We start from the raw sequence: 16,703 nt of genomic DNA, 5'->3' as shown, positions 1-16,703 counted from the left end.
AAATAACAACAAGTTTTTACATACAAGCTAAGAACAACTGAAGGGAAGTGTCTCCTGGCCAACTGCAGCATCTAAACACATGAAACTGGAACAGAAAAAAACCCCAACAAATCACAACTGATACACATGTGAAATATGTCTTTGCTCTTGACAGTTACTCAGGATTTATTTTGGTGAAACTCACCATGGAGGGGATAAATATTCAACCAATATTCACACTATTAGTAATAACATCACCAGACTTTTTAAGTTCTGAGGTATTCTAATAATTCCTCACATTACTGGCTATATGTGAATATCAAAAGCAGAAACAATCTTCTTTTAACTAATGAAATATGTGGCATATTGCCACTATCCTCTTTCGGTGAAAATGCAATATTTCACTCCTGGCATTGTCCTGGAAGTGAGACAAAGAAAATCCCATATTTAGAATGCAAATCATTGTGCTTCATCTCAGTTCCCTGTTTGGGTAATTTGGCTTCCTTTGACTCCCACTTCTCATCCTTTGCAATGTAAACAAAGCAGTCACTGCTTCTCTGGGAGATGTTACCTGTCCAGATTACCTCTTCAGTCACTGGCTGGATTTTGCCTTATAAAACGTGTAACAACAAACATGTTTCTCCAACAGACATCTTATATATATTGCAGCTGTCAGCTTGTCCTTGGTGTGACAAGTACATGAAAACTGACTAACAGAAGATGGATTTCAGAGCAAGCAGGTTTGGACTGAGCAAGTCCAACTATACTCACTGTCATCTTCAGGACACTTCATCATTGCATCTCCCACAGATACTGAGGGTCTTATTGAAGTCATCACTCTTATTTCAGCATCATTCCTCTCACAAATCTGCCTTGGATTTCCATGCTGGGCTCTGCTGGCTGGTGAGTGGCAGGGAAACTAATTGCTGTTCTGTCCTCTTCACTCTCTGTGATGGGGTGTTGTTACCCACACACACTACACATGAGCCTGTACACAGTATTGTGGCACCAGTCAGTGCCAAAAGATTTCTGTCTGCTGGGTGGGTGGTAGGATTTTCTAGGTGTGAGGAAGATTCTCCAGCTACAAAACAAACTGATGCAGAAATCCTACAGAACTCCCTGAGTGTACAGCCAATTATTTGAACCTCAAAATTCACCTGGTATCTTGAGGCTAGAGGAAAAGCAATATGCTTTAGAGCATGTCTGAAAACCTACATATTCTTATTCCTTTGCAGAATACTCTTATTTGCACATCTTTTCCTGCCTTTCAAGCAGCAGGTTGCCTTTAAAAGGTGTTGGGATGTTTAAAGCCTCTGGATAATAAGCAGAGCCCAGGCAAGATTTTTCAGCATGTTCAGAGTTGGGAGCAGGAGACCAATTACCCAGCACCTGCCACTCAAGTGTGACCATGAGTACCTGTTCTCAGGGACAGGGGTGGCTCCCCAGAGGCACAGTGAATGCTCTTTCCCAGAATCTCACTGGAGGCATGAGCATCCTGACTTGCTTTCTATGAGGAAAAGATAGTATGTAAGGGCACAGAGACAGGTCTCTTTTTCCAAAGCATTTAAACACATTATTGCTTTATTTAACAAAGAAAGTGTAACAGATTACACTTTGTGACTACATAAAAAGTAGTCTTTCTTAACTGCTTGTTCTTTTTTCAACCTCCCTTGTCCCACAAAAGTACCTGTGGTTCAATTTTTGCTTATGCAAGCCAGGTTTTTTTTTTTTTGTAGGCAGTTTCTCTTTAAACTGAAGTGTTAAAGACAGCTCAAATAAATCTATCAACTCTTACCTGGACACCTTCCAAGGTATAGTAACCCTGAACTCATTAGTCATGTCTCTAGATTTTGGTCAGTACAGTGATGAAAAGTCAACACAAGGCAAAAGGACAAATATTTTAAACAGATTTGGGTGCTTAACTAATAGAATTCAGAATTTCTTCCAAAGTTAATATTATGCAAATAATTTTCCAAAAATACAAATACTTTGTTAGTATAATTCTACATATCACAAATGGTGTACAGAAAACTCTTGCTCTGCCAAGACAGAAAACAGAACAGGGAGCTTTTCATTCACTAATTCAGTTTTCCTCCAGCTCATTCCACACCCATGGAAAAGAAGCCTGGAAAGGAAAGAGTCTCCCTGCTTTTCACCACAAACACTCTCATGGCTACATAAATGCCACAGTCTTTTTTTTAAATTCAAGTCACTGCAATAAATCCCCAGATTCTTCAGACCATGGGATTTAGGCTGGCCTTTGTAATTAAAGGCATTTTCTTGGGCAGTAGCCTCTGGTTGTCCCTCACTACCTTTTCATAAGCAGATGTTTAATTTCTTCTTCCATTCAGCCTGAAAGGAAGATGTTTAGTGCTCTCATCAGGTCTGCAATTATGTATCAATCAAAAGAGATGATTGATGTTTGTTATGAAAATAACTGGAATAACTTTGCCATAACTTACATTTAGTATCTGGAGAAAACAGTTTATGATTTATCTGTGTTATTCCTCATGAAGACAGTAATTTTGTTACATGTTTTATTACCTAGCAATTCCAGTTTTTATTCCTACTGAGTTGTGTCCAGCAATACATGTGCCAAAGCTGGCCTTGTCCTTTGCATCACTATGAATGGATTTCTTTGAGAAATGCTGTCAACTGTAAAGTTCAGAATATAATTATTATTATGATGCCATCAGTTGAAATGGCTTGGCATTTCTGAGTCTCTTGCAAAAGGGAACATGCAGTCAATAATGAAAGCAGGGGTGCTCTTTGCTCATGTACTCTTTCAGGAAATGTGGGTTTCCCATTTATATCCATATAGTCATGTACAAACGCAGTCATGAAAGTCATTAGATATGTTTTCAATTATAAATCCAATATTAGAAGGCAGAGAATAGAAGTAGAAAATGCTTTAGTCTTACTGGCATCATCAGAGGCCTGACCAGCTGAATTTTTATCATGTAATACATGGGAAGCACAGTCACTTACATGTATGCACACAAACACCCCTTGCATGCACATGTACAGTGTGCACCAGAATTTAGACTTCTGTTGGTATAGCTGAAGAGAAGGAAGGAAACAAGAATGACTCTTGTTCACTCTGACACTGCTGCACAATTGCAGCAGTGCTGTATAATTAGAGCAGTGCTGTGGTTGACCTGGAAAGCGCAGAACTGCTCTTCTCCAATGTCTTCACCCTTGCAAATGTTTTCAGGACGAGGACTGATTTCATCCTCACTTGCTCCTGCCAATTAAGGAGCTTAACTGACAGTCCTGACTGCCAATCTGCTTCAGTTGCCCTTTATATGGTGCAAAATGGTGCAGTGGCAATCCAGTGTGGAATTCCCTGAGCTTCTAAAAGGACTGACAAGGTAGTCAGTGCAAAGTAATTTAGGTTTCTGATTGAGTGCACTAGACATTTGACTGGCTCTAACTTCTCAGTATTTATTTGCTTTTTACTGAGGCTGGTAAGAGTAATTGTACCAATAAATCAGGAATGATTCATGGGATTGCAAGAACCATAACACTGGCAGGAACAGAACATGAACAATGCACAGCTTGAAGTTTTGAGTTTTGCAAATCTTTGTGGAACTATAACAAAAGTAATGGTCTTCCTGCTCTGTTTACACTGGTATCATTTTACACAGGGGTCTACAATGAAAAGAATCTGTAGGCTATTCCTCAAGAGTCACTGAGATAAAACTCATACTCAATTATATAATAACTGAATATATGTTCTTACAAGTACAGATGCCATTGGGCTAAGTATAGTGAAAAGACATGAAAAAGTCTTTAACAGACTCATTCAAAAAATGGCCAAACCCTTCCTTTGTTTATTATTAAGCTATTTATAGCTTGGTTCAAATTGCAGTTATTGCAGCAGTACATGGGAAATGGCATAGTAAGCCCTGGATCTGATTCTGCTCCCACTGGGGGTGTGCTGATGAATTTGTTGAGCCCAGGCTCAGGCTTCCTCAGAGGGAGAGATTCCTTCCATCTCAGAAAGTCCATGTTTTCTGTGTCTTGTGAGAACGGTACTGTCACTACCTGGGCTACTCTGTTCTATCTTGTATTTTCCCACTACAGTTTTTCTGCAACAATATTTTCCTTCTGAGCCTGGCAAGTGGTTTCCAAACATGTATTTTGATATATCGATGAATACCCTCTGTTGTCACCTGCTGTTCCTTGCCTATCTGAAATGTTCTAATATCTGACTGGAACCCTAACCATGAGCTAGAGTAAAATCTAGACTGAAAACTAAAGCATCTGCCTATATAGATATATTTGCTGTAGGTGCAAAGTAAAATGCAGGCAGCCCTGGCTGCTGAGCTAGTTCTTTCCTTCTTCGAATAAGAATAAATCCACTTGGGCTGACAGGTTTTCTTACTGCATTTTCAGACAGGCTTTTGTCCTCTGAAACCTTTTTAAGCATTTTCCTATGGAAGTGTAAACTATCAGATTTATAGCCAAGTTATCATTTTCCCCTATGAGACATTTTTTCTGATTCCCTGCACTGCAATGACAGGATCAATTCAGGGATTACAATGGATAAGCAGCTGCTGTAAGGGCTAGAAAACAAACAAAAGGAAATGGAGTTCTGGCTTCAAGGCCTGCTAGGCTGGCTCCTCCCAAAGCTGGAGTAGCGCCTGGCTGTGCCCAGGAATTTCTTTTATAAAAACTACTGAAGAATGAGTGGTCTAACTCTATTATGCCAGGAATGTTCACAGAGCAGCATAGTTTGCTACCTATACAAACAGTCCCGATCCCAGTCAGGCATTATGTGATAAAAAGTGCTTGTAGACCACCGATGGAGCAAAAGTTATCAGTCAAGACTCAAATGAAGTGCTGCTTCAAAAATAGTGCTTACAAAGGAAAATTCCAGAGCAGATAAATAGAATCTGCTGCATCTGAGGACCCGGGAAAATCCCCGTTTCTTTGCAAAGAAAGCACTTGAGAATGTGACATTTGTTTCTGTCAGTCAGGTCCAACAGAATTAAAACCATGAAAGGGTTCATAAATCAGCAACAGGCTCCTCAAATTGTCTTCTGAACAAGAAAGAGCAGGAGAAAATAGCCAGTCATTGAAGAGGTGTACAAAGCAGAGGGACAGCAGATGGACAAGAGGAGTCCTGGGGGACAAGGAATGGGCAGTAATATTCATGTTACTGTGGTACAATCATCCTAAGTATTTCTCTTTCATTTGTTGATTACTGTCATAAGTTGGAAATGGTTAGGTTGGAACAGTGAACCTGCAAAAAGATATTTCTGGTATTAAACACTGAGTTGGGATTAAAGATTTTTACCACATCTGTAAAAAGAGAAATTATTTATGAGAGCAAAGGACTGCAACAGAAAATGAAAATTTCAAGACTAGAACCTGTGATGCCATTACAACAGCAGCCAATCTAAAAGCTGGACAGTGATCTATAGCTAGGAAAATAAGTCATTCCATGAGTTTGCACTTGAATTGTCAAAGTTTTTGCTGCATTTTAGTCCATCACAACCATATGAAAATGTTCTTCAGCATTGCTATGCCATGTACTTTTCATACACATATAGTATACTTGTATACTATACATCTTACATGAAAGTCAAGGCAGCAGCTCCACCATCATTTATTCCTCTCATACTCACTGTCACATCTACCCCAGTGGGCTTTGGCACAAGGTCTGTGCCAAAAGAGTCTGAGGATGTGGGGTGGTGCTGCTGGTAGGAAGCACAGTTATCAGGGTTTTAGTTTTCTTTCCCACAGAGACTGAAAGAAATGATGTAGGAACATGCTGGAGACAAGAGATAACTGCTGTGCACATACTGATGGCATCTGCCAGCTGCTACTGCCTCTGTCACTCAGTGAAAACCAGAAACTGCCATCTCCTGCCTCAAAAAAGAGCATGGCTCTCTGTTCCCCACCTGCCTCATTTCTTCTGGCCTCACACACATATTGCTCTAAGGAACAGTTGCATACACAGCAGTGCTTGATGCACAAGAGTTTCCTGAGAACTTGTTCTGGAGAGATGTAGTCCTACAGTGAGGAGCTGGTGGGGAAGTGCAGGGAACTGTGCTCAGCCTGGCTGAGATAAGAGTGGTCCAGGCCAGAGCTTCCCTCCTGCTGCTTTGAGGCTGGAATGCAGCCAATCTGACTCCTTATATTTAGGTTTCTATATTTCTTCTTTACAGTAGCTGAGTTTATTGGTTAAATACATGCACGTTCAGATAATTTTACACAACTCACAGCAGAAAAAATTTAATGTGTAGGGCTGGCTATTTTTACTAGCAGTGCAGATCTACATGCTGTGTTCACCCCACCAGGGAAAAATCCAATATTGTCACCTCAAAGTTAACAGAACCAACCTATGAAGGAATCAGTTTATAATAATGATTAATAACAAAGTACTGTGGGCAATGGAGCTACAGACCAAAACTAATTCGTGGAAATTACTCAGCAAGTGATTATGACTTATGTGATTTGCCACTGGGCAATTCATGAACAAAAGTAAAATGTGTGGAATGAACCGTTCATTATCCATTATTCACTCAGTATAGGCAATGGCATTCATACAGTAGCAGAGCCCAGCCAATTCGAGGAATTCAGGGATTTGTTACACCAAGCATTATATGGACTCTTTTTTTTTTTTCCCTTAAAAAAGGTGGGCAAATATCCCTCCTGTGGAGCTCCATATGCTAGGTTTAAGATGCTCTTAGGGCCTACACCTTCCACACAAGTGTGTGAATTAACCTTACAGCTCAGGTGTTGGTAGAAGAGCAGTCCTGTTTGACATCAAGACGTTTCCATGTGGACTAAAAACCCTGAGTCTTATATGAATTTTGTGGGTTATGTTTTAGCTCAACTATCACTGTCCAAGTTAATCACCGGGGAGACAATTCTAAGATACTTCAAATACATCAAGACATATAGCCAATTCCAAGATGATCCTTCAAGGATTTCTCAGTGTCAGTTTCTGTAAATGCACATTTGGGAAAGTTCCTTTGGTATCTGATGCTTTTCCCAAAAGGGATGGACCTTGCTGACCTCTATGGCACTGACTTCAGCATGGCAAAAGGCAAAGCTCTCAGCACTTCCTTTCCCACTGAACTGGTGTTAGAGTAGACTGTAACTGATAAATTTACTTGGGAAAAATCAGTGAGGACAGTAATTAAGAAGCTGGCAGATAAAACAAAATTAGTGAAATTACACATTGCTGTTCTTTCCGGTTTATTTTCTTCTTGGTTCTTTTCCCTTTGTCCAAATCAGGTAGTAGACAATAAGGAGGGGTATCTTTGCATTTGCTTTATTCCCTGCCTGACACCAAAATACATTGCCTTTGCAATAGGACTATCAGGATAATTTTTAAAGCTTCTTTGTGATAACATCCTTCAGAAGGATGGGGTAATTTGAACTGAACAGAGAGGAGTTTTTCTTGTAATTCTTTGGATTATGAGAGGTAGGCCAGAAGAAAAGGCTAAGTCACTGCCTTACGAGTGTAAACTTAAAGGCAGAAGGAAATGGCTGGAATGAACACAGAACACCACAAGTCTATAGCAAACCTCCCTCCACCACACACAGCAAGCCTGGAACAGGAGGGATTGTGTTCCCTTTGCCTTATTACCACAGATGGTCTGTTCTGTGCAAGGAAATCCTGCAACAAGCATACAATCCATTTGTGCAGAATCTACTCTGTGCTTGCACTGTCCTGGGAATTTATTCAAAATATTTATGTTGTGCATGGCTCACACCAGGGATAAACTGGGCTCCCCAAATGACTTTTGTGGTGCAACTCCTGTTTGACTAATGGGGACTAATCCTGACATCCCTAGAGAGTGTAACTTTTGGTCCTCTCAAATAAACCTCATCTCTAATAGACTGACTTTCCAGGGTAGAAAAACAAGTCTGAACTGAAACCCAAGTGCATGTACTCCTCTCAATTCAACAACAAAAGTGATATAAATTTTATTTTTATTGACTTTTCTTGTTCTTATAATACTGACAATGGTACAGAATACTATCAGGCCATATCATAACTCAGCTTGAAAACTGAATTTTGCACAACACTGAGTAATATAACAAAACTGTAATGCCTTGATGTAGGAGAAGGGAATACAGGTAACCTCATCCCTGATAAGTACCAGCTGTGCTAATTGCCCAATACAGCCTTGCCCCTGATGAGTCACAGGTATATCCAATAAGGATGAGTGAGATAAAAGGGAGTGGGTTAGCTAGTGAGGGGAGGATCATGAAGGGGGAGGAACCTTGGGAAATAGGGAATCATGAAGAAGGGTCCTGGGGAGGGAGAATCACTGCTGTGGGTTCAGTCTGGCTCTGCAGTCAGAGTCTGCAAACTGATACCTGCAGTCAGAGTTCAGCAGGGAATAACCAGCAGTCAGAGGCTGCAAGGGACGTCTACAGTAGGAGCTTGCTGCAGCCAGAGGCAGTGAATAGTTGGAATCAGGATGGTTAAGCTGTAAAGAGGAATAAACCAGGACCTTTTTCATGCTATGATAAACAAGTACTCTGTATCTTGGCTCATTTCTACCCTCTGACAAGAGGGCTGCTGCAGGATCTTGAAAGGATCCTGGTTCCATCTTTATTTCTCCCTTGAGAAACAGAATGTGTGAGTAATGTAACAGGTTGGTATTAAATTACTCCTCCAACCAAAATAGATTCAAATGATGTGTGTCTTTGAACCAGTTCTGGTTTTCTGACTCAAAAATGAAAAAATCCAAAGTGTAGTCTTGGTAATTATAGCAATTTGTATGTCTCTGTTGACACTCCTGCTCATGTTTCTGTTGTTTGTCAGGCATATTGTGTTAAGATGGCAACAGGACTATATCTGTGGTTTGTTTGAACTTTAATTTGTACTATTGAGGGTTTGGGATGTTTTTTTGTTCACTGTCTCCCCTTTTCTCCAGAGCATTCAACATTGTGCTTAACAGCTCATATAAAAAACAACATAAATCCACTGTCCATTGAATTTCAACTCTGGAAGTCTGGAGGCAGAAGAAGGATGGGGGAGAATTGATATGGAGACTTAAAGATTGCACAACTCCAAATACATGGTTCTCCAGAGGGGCTGATGACTTGCAGCCACAACTGACTTTTGCTGGTGTTGTAAGGACTGGGCATTTCTGAGGAGTGTCATTATTGATCCACTTCTTCATGAGGCAATAAACTGAGAAATTTTTTTGTGGAGTGGAACTATGATAAATTAACGTTAGATATATCTATTACTTGTTATCCACTTGAGTGTCTCTTCCACCCCATGCAGATGGGCAATGAAGCAGCTGCAAATGGAAGAGCCCTATGACCTGACATGCAGCCAAACCCAGCCTGTGTTCATGAAACTGAGTGTCACTACACTCTCTCTTTTTGAGTCTTCCTTTCAATCTCCTCAGCTTAGTTTCTCATCAGAATCAATCATTTTCTAATTAACTGGTCAGATTCCAATGAAGTTTGCCAAAATTTTATTATCCTGCTCTCAGAGTTACAGTATGCAATTATTTATTCAAGTTTCTACTGCTCCCACTTTGATGGAATTGAGTGAAGGAATCTCTGGGAGCCTAAGGGAGCTCTGTAATGAGAAACAGTTACAGGAAGGTGAGTAACCCCTTTGCTTTGCAGGGTTTACAGTATGAGGAAAACTGAAAAAACACATGTGCTGCTTCTTTATGTTCCAACATCCAGGGGGGAGAAATTAATGCAAAAACCAGCTTCTACATGTATTGCTTGGGTTTACAGTTAGGTTTTTTACCCTAATTGGGAGACAAACAAGTATCCTTTTTGGGGTGTTACAGTAACATTCACAGGTGAGGGTCAGGTCCTTAATAAGCCGTGCAGAAACAAATATGAGACAATATTCTTGAGGAGAGTTGGGCACTACAGTGCAAAGTGTGGTAATCCATGGCATCATGACACTGCCTCTGTTGAACACTGAAATTTTTCATGCAACATGCACAGGATGGATGTCTTGAGAATGGGGGTTACAAAGTACAGCATCTTGAATGGGGAACTAACCAAACACAGAGTTAAGAAATGCAGATGTGATGAAGACAGCTTTAGCTGTCTTACTTAAAGCTAGCAAGGTGACAATGTCTGGACTGCTGGAGTATTCACAGCAGTAAGCCTTCTCCTGGGCTGAGGTACCTAAGGTAGCACAGTCCTCTTTCTTTAAAAAACAGTAGCAAGAAAGCTTCATCATAACTGAATGATGGGAGGGTTTCAGGAGGGTGTAAGAGCTCTTCTAACACCCTATTTTGTTTTAGTTGGTATGCAGACAAAGACTTGATTTACTTGTTTCTTAGATATTAAGTATTGGACTAGAAAATTATATGCACCTTCATTTGTTCTCACTGAGAACACATTTATGTAAGATTTCAACAATGGAGGCAGAATTACATCACAGACTGCCTCATAGTTTGCTGGAGTTGAAGGCAGTGAGCAGCCCAAGCTTTTCCACATGCCCCAAATGCTGTGGCACTCAACATACTGATCAAGTTATTACTCCCATGGTGCTGCTCCTGTCAGGCTGTTTTGATGACTAATAATGAAACTTATCCCTTTCCCACAGTGCCTGGGGGTGGTGCATGTGCATGGTACAGTCCTTTTTTTTGGGACTATAGACCTGGCTTACAAGTAGTCCCCATTCTCTGAGACAGTGGGGCAGACTGCTGTGGAAAGACTGCCTCTGCCTTTGCGTGTGCCAGCAATGCAGCATGCTGCAGAGGGCCCCTGTGCTGCACTGCTGCAGTGGCACCACTGCTTTTCATCCATATCTGCAGGGAAAGGCTAGCAAAGAAAGATTATGGCTTGCTACCTCAGACACTCTGTCCACTGCCTCTAGAAAATTATTCTGCCAGAGAGATTCTTGAACTGAAGCGTTGCTCATATTCCTCTGTGTGTTCACAACTTGGATTAACTCAGTGTTTTAAGTAACATCACTGAGCAGACAATGAAGCAACTATGTATGCTAGCAGGAAGTGGAAGAGCAAAGAAAGCAAATTTACAAGCGTGGCACCTGTATTAATTTAAGAAAATAAGTGTTGTTAAATTTGTCAGGCATGATGAATCTAATATCTATGCTATTTTATTGGCGAATTAGGAATTTAAAGGACAAAGACTTCTTTCCAGATAATAATTTGAAGTGCCAAATGAAAGGCAAGTCAATTAACCCACTACAGTCTTCAAAAAAGATCAGAAAAAGAAGATGAAAATAATCAAACTCACCTTAAGTCTGTTGAGTGCAGCCCTCAGGATCTGTGTTTCCCTCTTGCTCTCAGGAACAACGCGTATGACTTTATCACTGCCAATAACAGAAAATTGAATTGGCACTTTAAGACTCTTTGCAGGAGTTCAAAGGGAAAGTAATTAAGTTCAGATAGCTACTGTAATTGTGCTTTTTTCAGCACCTGTGAAATGTCAGGTGAACTGGAGCTCTGCTTCTAAACTTGCTGCTGGATTATGCACTTCCATAGAAATGATTGGCTCTTCACAGATCAGTGTCTGCTTGACCTTCCATTTCTATGCAAATGTTTTGTTCATCCCTTCTAAGTTAAACCATTCAGGCTGACATCTTCCCTACTGAACATCTGCCTCAGAACAAAACAATTTTATTTTTCCAAATGATTAATGTTTACGAGAATGAGATTAAGTAAAAGACATTGGTTTTTTCATGTTTAAATGGACTTTGAGAAGTTCATTGTTCTCATGCATTCAAGAGGAGTGTTGGAAGATGTGATCTTCATATTGGGACATGCCTTTTGCTTACTCATTAAAACTTGCACAAATTTTGTGAAGTAAATAGCTGCTCATGCATGCTCAGAAGTTCTAGATAATCCTAGATGATTTTATTCACTTTCTTTAACAGAAACAGGGTAAGTTTAGGTAAGATACAAGGAAAAAATTCTGTGCTGTGAGGGCCACAAGAACTGATTGCCCAGAGAAGTTGTGGATGCACCATCCCTGGAAGTGTTTAAGGCCCCGTTGCATGAGGCTCTGAACAACATGTTGACATGAAAGGTGTCCCTGCCATGGCAGGGGGATTGGAACTAGATGACCTTTCAAGTCCCTTTCAACTCAAGCCATTCTATGATCTCCATGGACCTAATTCTGCTAACAGGAAACAAGAAACTGAATGACTTTTGTATGACTGCCATCTGCCATGACCTATGGGATGCTGGAGACCCCAGAAAATAGAGGGGATGATCATGTAACTAATATATCAGCCATACACAAGAAGGATGAAATAACTTTATATGGACAATGTGAATTCTGGCATTTTCCTACATTTTGAGTTTTTAGTTTGTGCTGTTGATAATCAGTACCTCTCTTCCAAGAGACCTTGGAGGTCATGCTTATCTTTATTTCTACAGTTCCATCCACTGGTCAGAATGCCTTTTAAATTTTTTATCTACAGTTTCTATATTATCTGGGAATTTTACACAGTAGCATTTCCCTTGGCCTTGAGAGGTTTGTCCCTTAAATATCTTGTGAGCACTCCTATTTTGCTGAAAGTTCTGAGTCTGCTGAGAAGATAATCTGGCCAACTAGAAACAGCACTGCTGAGTGTGCCCTTCCTGGCTCACTGTCCTAGGAAGGCTCCCAGGCTGCTGCTGTTCTCAGGCACCAGGTCTTGCCTTTGGTGATTTGCAGCTACAGCTCTGGTAGGACTCCCCTTTGTTGCAAGAATCCCTAATGCATACATAGGTAAGCATTAAATACTGCCAGTTCAGAAGAAAGCAGTACTAATAAATTCTGAATTGGATTACCTGTTTCTGGAATTATTTTTCCCTTACCCCCTATTTTTTTTAGTCCTTTCTCTATAATCAACATTTGCTCCTCTTGGTTAACCCCTGATTCTTCTTTCTGTCTCAGCTCTCCAGTTTTGGTTCTCACTCCACTGAGTTTTCCCTGTAGACAGGTCCCAAGCCTTCCAACTCCTTCATGGCATTTAAGTTTTTGGTCCAGTTGGACTGACCACTGCTGCAACAACACTGATGTACCCACAGGTGTGGACCTCAGTCCATTCTCCTGGGCTGCTGTTGACCTTACTGGACAAATGGTTTATGCCTAAGAAAAAAGATTTCTGAAAGTTCTCTTGTTATAATTTGAAAGCAAAAAAAAAAAAAAATCAGAGAAAATTACTATGCTTCCAAGCCAAGTTTAACCTCCTGTGTCAGAGCTTGCACAGAAAGGAATAAATCTCATAGAGTACTACAACTGCTGCATCTTCTAAAGGAAAATAGATCTTTTAAATTTATCATACATACAACAGTAATATTCTTTTCCATTACTCACTTCTTTCTAAACACTAAATTGGTGTTAAGAAGAAAGTAATAAAAAAGTAATGATTGCCCAGGAAGCTGATGTAGCTAATAAAGATTCATCAGACATTTCTGGAAGGATCGGTACAACCAACATATAAAAACCAGATTTTAATGAAATAAGTAGCTAAGCATGTGTTACACAGCTGTAATGGAATTTTGAAGGAATGGATATCACTTAGGTATGGTCTTGAATTAATACACATCACTGTGAACTGTCTTTGATTAGCTCAGCAACTCTGTCATTTCCAAGGTGATGAAAAAACCTGCCCTAGAGAGGAAAGTATTGGTGCTGTGACAGATTGATCACTTGACACATTGTTGGGAAATGCTTCAAGCTGCAGCTGAGTCTGCTGCTAGAGAGCCCATAGCAAGCTCTCTACCAGCAGTTTAGCATGGTGATGTTAGTATTTTATTAAAAGATTGTTAAGCCATTATGGAAAAGCCCTTTGAATTTTTGTGCGTGCAAGATGTGGGAATTCACTGGATTCCTAAGAACTGTCTGCTACCACCCACTGCTGTACAGTAGCTAGTTAGTAGATAATCATCATGTATTCTTCAACAAAGCACAGATAGGGAATCTAGCTTTACTTCAGATATCAAAAGTCAAAACCCATAGTTCTAAGCTAATTTTCTAGGTTCATGGTTTTTCTGGTTACATTTCCATTAAAGAAATCAAATGATTGCCTTAAATGCTATACAATACCATTGAATTTGGGGTAGAAATTCAGCAACCTATCTACTGTTTCCACTATTTAAAAGCCCACAAACTCCATCAGATCATGTAGTAATGTGGTTGATAAATGGCAGTTGTACCCTGAACACTCAGGACCATCCCCTAGTGAAGGTCCCCTGCCATTCTTCATGTTGAGCTGTGGAGGAGAAAGAAGCAAGTAATCATATATATATATATATATATATATATATATATATATATATGGAAAGTTTTGCTGCCTGCAGACATATGTCAGCAGTCTGCTGATTTATGCAGGTAAGGTTATTTTTCTAACCATGATGCCTCTAAATTTTTTTTAAAGCCTATTTTAAAAAACTTGTAAACATACAGAAACATGGAATATATTTTGTATAAATTAATGTAGAAATTTATATCCACCATGAGAAACTTTCAATTTACCCCTAGCAATTAGGCTAATGGAATTTAAAGCTAGGACTTAGTGAGATCTTTTGAATTTAGTGTAAACACAGTTGAAAGCCTTTGCCAAGAGCAGAACACGAGCTTCAGTAAATGAACTGACTGAAACAGCGTAGTGAGCAAAGAGCAGAAGCCAGACAGCTGGTGTCCCCAGGGACAGCCTTGTGTCTGAGCAAAATGGGTGACCAGCTGCTGGCCAGCACTGACATGCAATGGCATCTTTTTTCCCCTTCATCATCCCCTTATATTTTTCATGAACAGGGTAAAAAATGACACAGCTGCTTTTGAAACACAGAATATGCTATGTGGCCCTGGGTAGGGTGATACTCCCTGATGCTAAGGGGGACTAAAACCTCTTGGTTTACTTCTTTGGCTTTTTCATTTACTTTTTCCCCATTTACTTCATAGTTTTACTCCTCTATGAACTGACCAGATGCATCCAAAGAAACGATTCTGCAGCACAGTAACTTTTTTACTGATGGAATTAGCAGTTCTTTCTCATGAAACTTTCCTGATGAAGTCACATGGCATGAACTGCATTTATGTAAATTCCTCATTTCCTCCAGGAAAATCCTTCTTATTGTTTTATTCTCCTGACTAATGTGAACCTTAATCAGATCTCTGCTCTCCCACAGAATTTAATAAAAGTATGTTTACAAAGGCTTTACAAGTATTTTAAACACAGTTTAAGAAGAGATATGCTATAAATCAAATACCTACTGAAAAAATAGAAAAGAAAATCAATCCCCACTTACAGACATCCATTCCTAATAGTAGAGGAGGGATTACAGTTTTTGAGAACAAGCTGCCATAGTTGCTACACCTTAGTGGTTCATTAAGGCTGAATGACACACCTGAAAGTATCTAAAGTATGAAAGCCTCTTGTCAGCTCCAAATATGCCATCAGATATAATTTGTGATGAAAAACCAATTGTTTCATTCCCTTTTCTCCACTAAATTCTGATAGTCAAAAGATTAGGAAATAATAAAACATTAAAGCTTTTCTCTCTCTCCGTTACTGGGATGAAGAGTTTTAACTGTGACCCAATACTGTTACAAAATCAAGACAGATAAATAAGGCTGGGCTTCTTCCTGAGGCCTGGTGGGTACATCTGGAAAGGGAACTTTACAGAACTTCCTGAGCAATTCGTTATGGTTTTCTGTATTACAGCAGCTGCTGATCCAAACAGAGGAGAAAACCATTTGTATTGTCTAGATAGCAATGTATATATTTTCTGCCTTTTAGCTATGAAGGCAGGAAAACCAATACCATTCTTAGTATAAGAAAGAATTAGCTAATTTATAATTTTGAACAAAAAATAGGTGCTGGGGTAATGTAGGCAGAAATGCTGAGAAGGCAAAGTATGTTATTGCATTATATTTATCAGCATAACACAGATGACTTCTTGGGAAGCTAAACTTACATTCTAATTCCCAGGCATGGAATATCTGAGTTTCATAGATGTTTTTCAGATGCAAAAATGGTTTCTTTACCGAGCAGGAAACTTTACAGACGAAAGCAATGCTATATTACTAGCAGTCTTCCTCTGCACAGCTTCATTTCAGAGACATATGGTATGGAAATGTTAGTATCTGCAAAAATTTCAGTTTTGATTCCAACCAAGGAACAAAGCTTTTCCAATAAAAGCTGGCCTCCAATCTCTCATAAACACTGGCTATAGGGCCATCTAGCTTAAACACAAGAAGTGGGAACCCACTGCTTCAGTGCATGTCTCTGTCTCAGAAAAGAAAAACGAACTCTATATGGTAATGAATGCTGTCTTGCTTCATCAAGTGTCATCCAGTCATGAGCAAAAGAAGAGAGAAAGAGGGCAGTGGTCCGGGGCAGGAAATAAAATAAGAAGTAACAAGACCAATAAACACCTAAACAAACAGACCAAATTAAGCAAGCAGATGACGAGGAAACATTGTGCTAACTGTGCAGGATTAAGATCCAGGGGAGGCTGCAGTAATCTGTTTAAATGAAACAGCATGTATACTCATACATAGTAATTTCCAAGAAACATATTGTAATAACATATTTGCATGAAACAGCTGATGATTGTTTAACTTGGATACGATCCTTCCAATGACATGTTATTTGAACTACTGCTACTTTTAAAGAAAGGATCATCATCATCATTCTGGTAACATATTACTGAAAGGAGCTTCTGCTATAACCCCATCTACCTCTTTATTGTCATGGCTTATGGCAATAAAGTCAGTTGGTCTGTGCTTTGTAAGGAAGTGATGAGTAC

At 39.7% G+C, this 16,703-nt stretch overlaps 1 protein-coding gene across 1 annotated transcript in view; it reads right to left on the bottom strand.

Moving 5' to 3' along the window:
* CPA6 (carboxypeptidase A6) overlaps window positions 1-16,703 on the bottom strand; it is an 83,377-nt gene that overhangs the window by 35,146 nt on the left and 31,528 nt on the right. Inside the window, exon 2 of the mRNA XM_063392876.1 lies at window positions 11,197-11,272. Coding sequence (XP_063248946.1) covers window positions 11,197-11,272 — 76 coding nt within the window. The remainder of the gene's footprint in view (window positions 1-11,196; window positions 11,273-16,703) is intronic.

This window comes from Prinia subflava, chromosome 1, assembly GCF_021018805.1.
Source record: "Prinia subflava isolate CZ2003 ecotype Zambia chromosome 1, Cam_Psub_1.2, whole genome shotgun sequence".
Lineage (NCBI taxonomy): Eukaryota > Metazoa > Chordata > Aves > Passeriformes > Cisticolidae > Prinia > Prinia subflava.
This window is presented reverse-complemented; position numbering and strand designations above follow the sequence as displayed.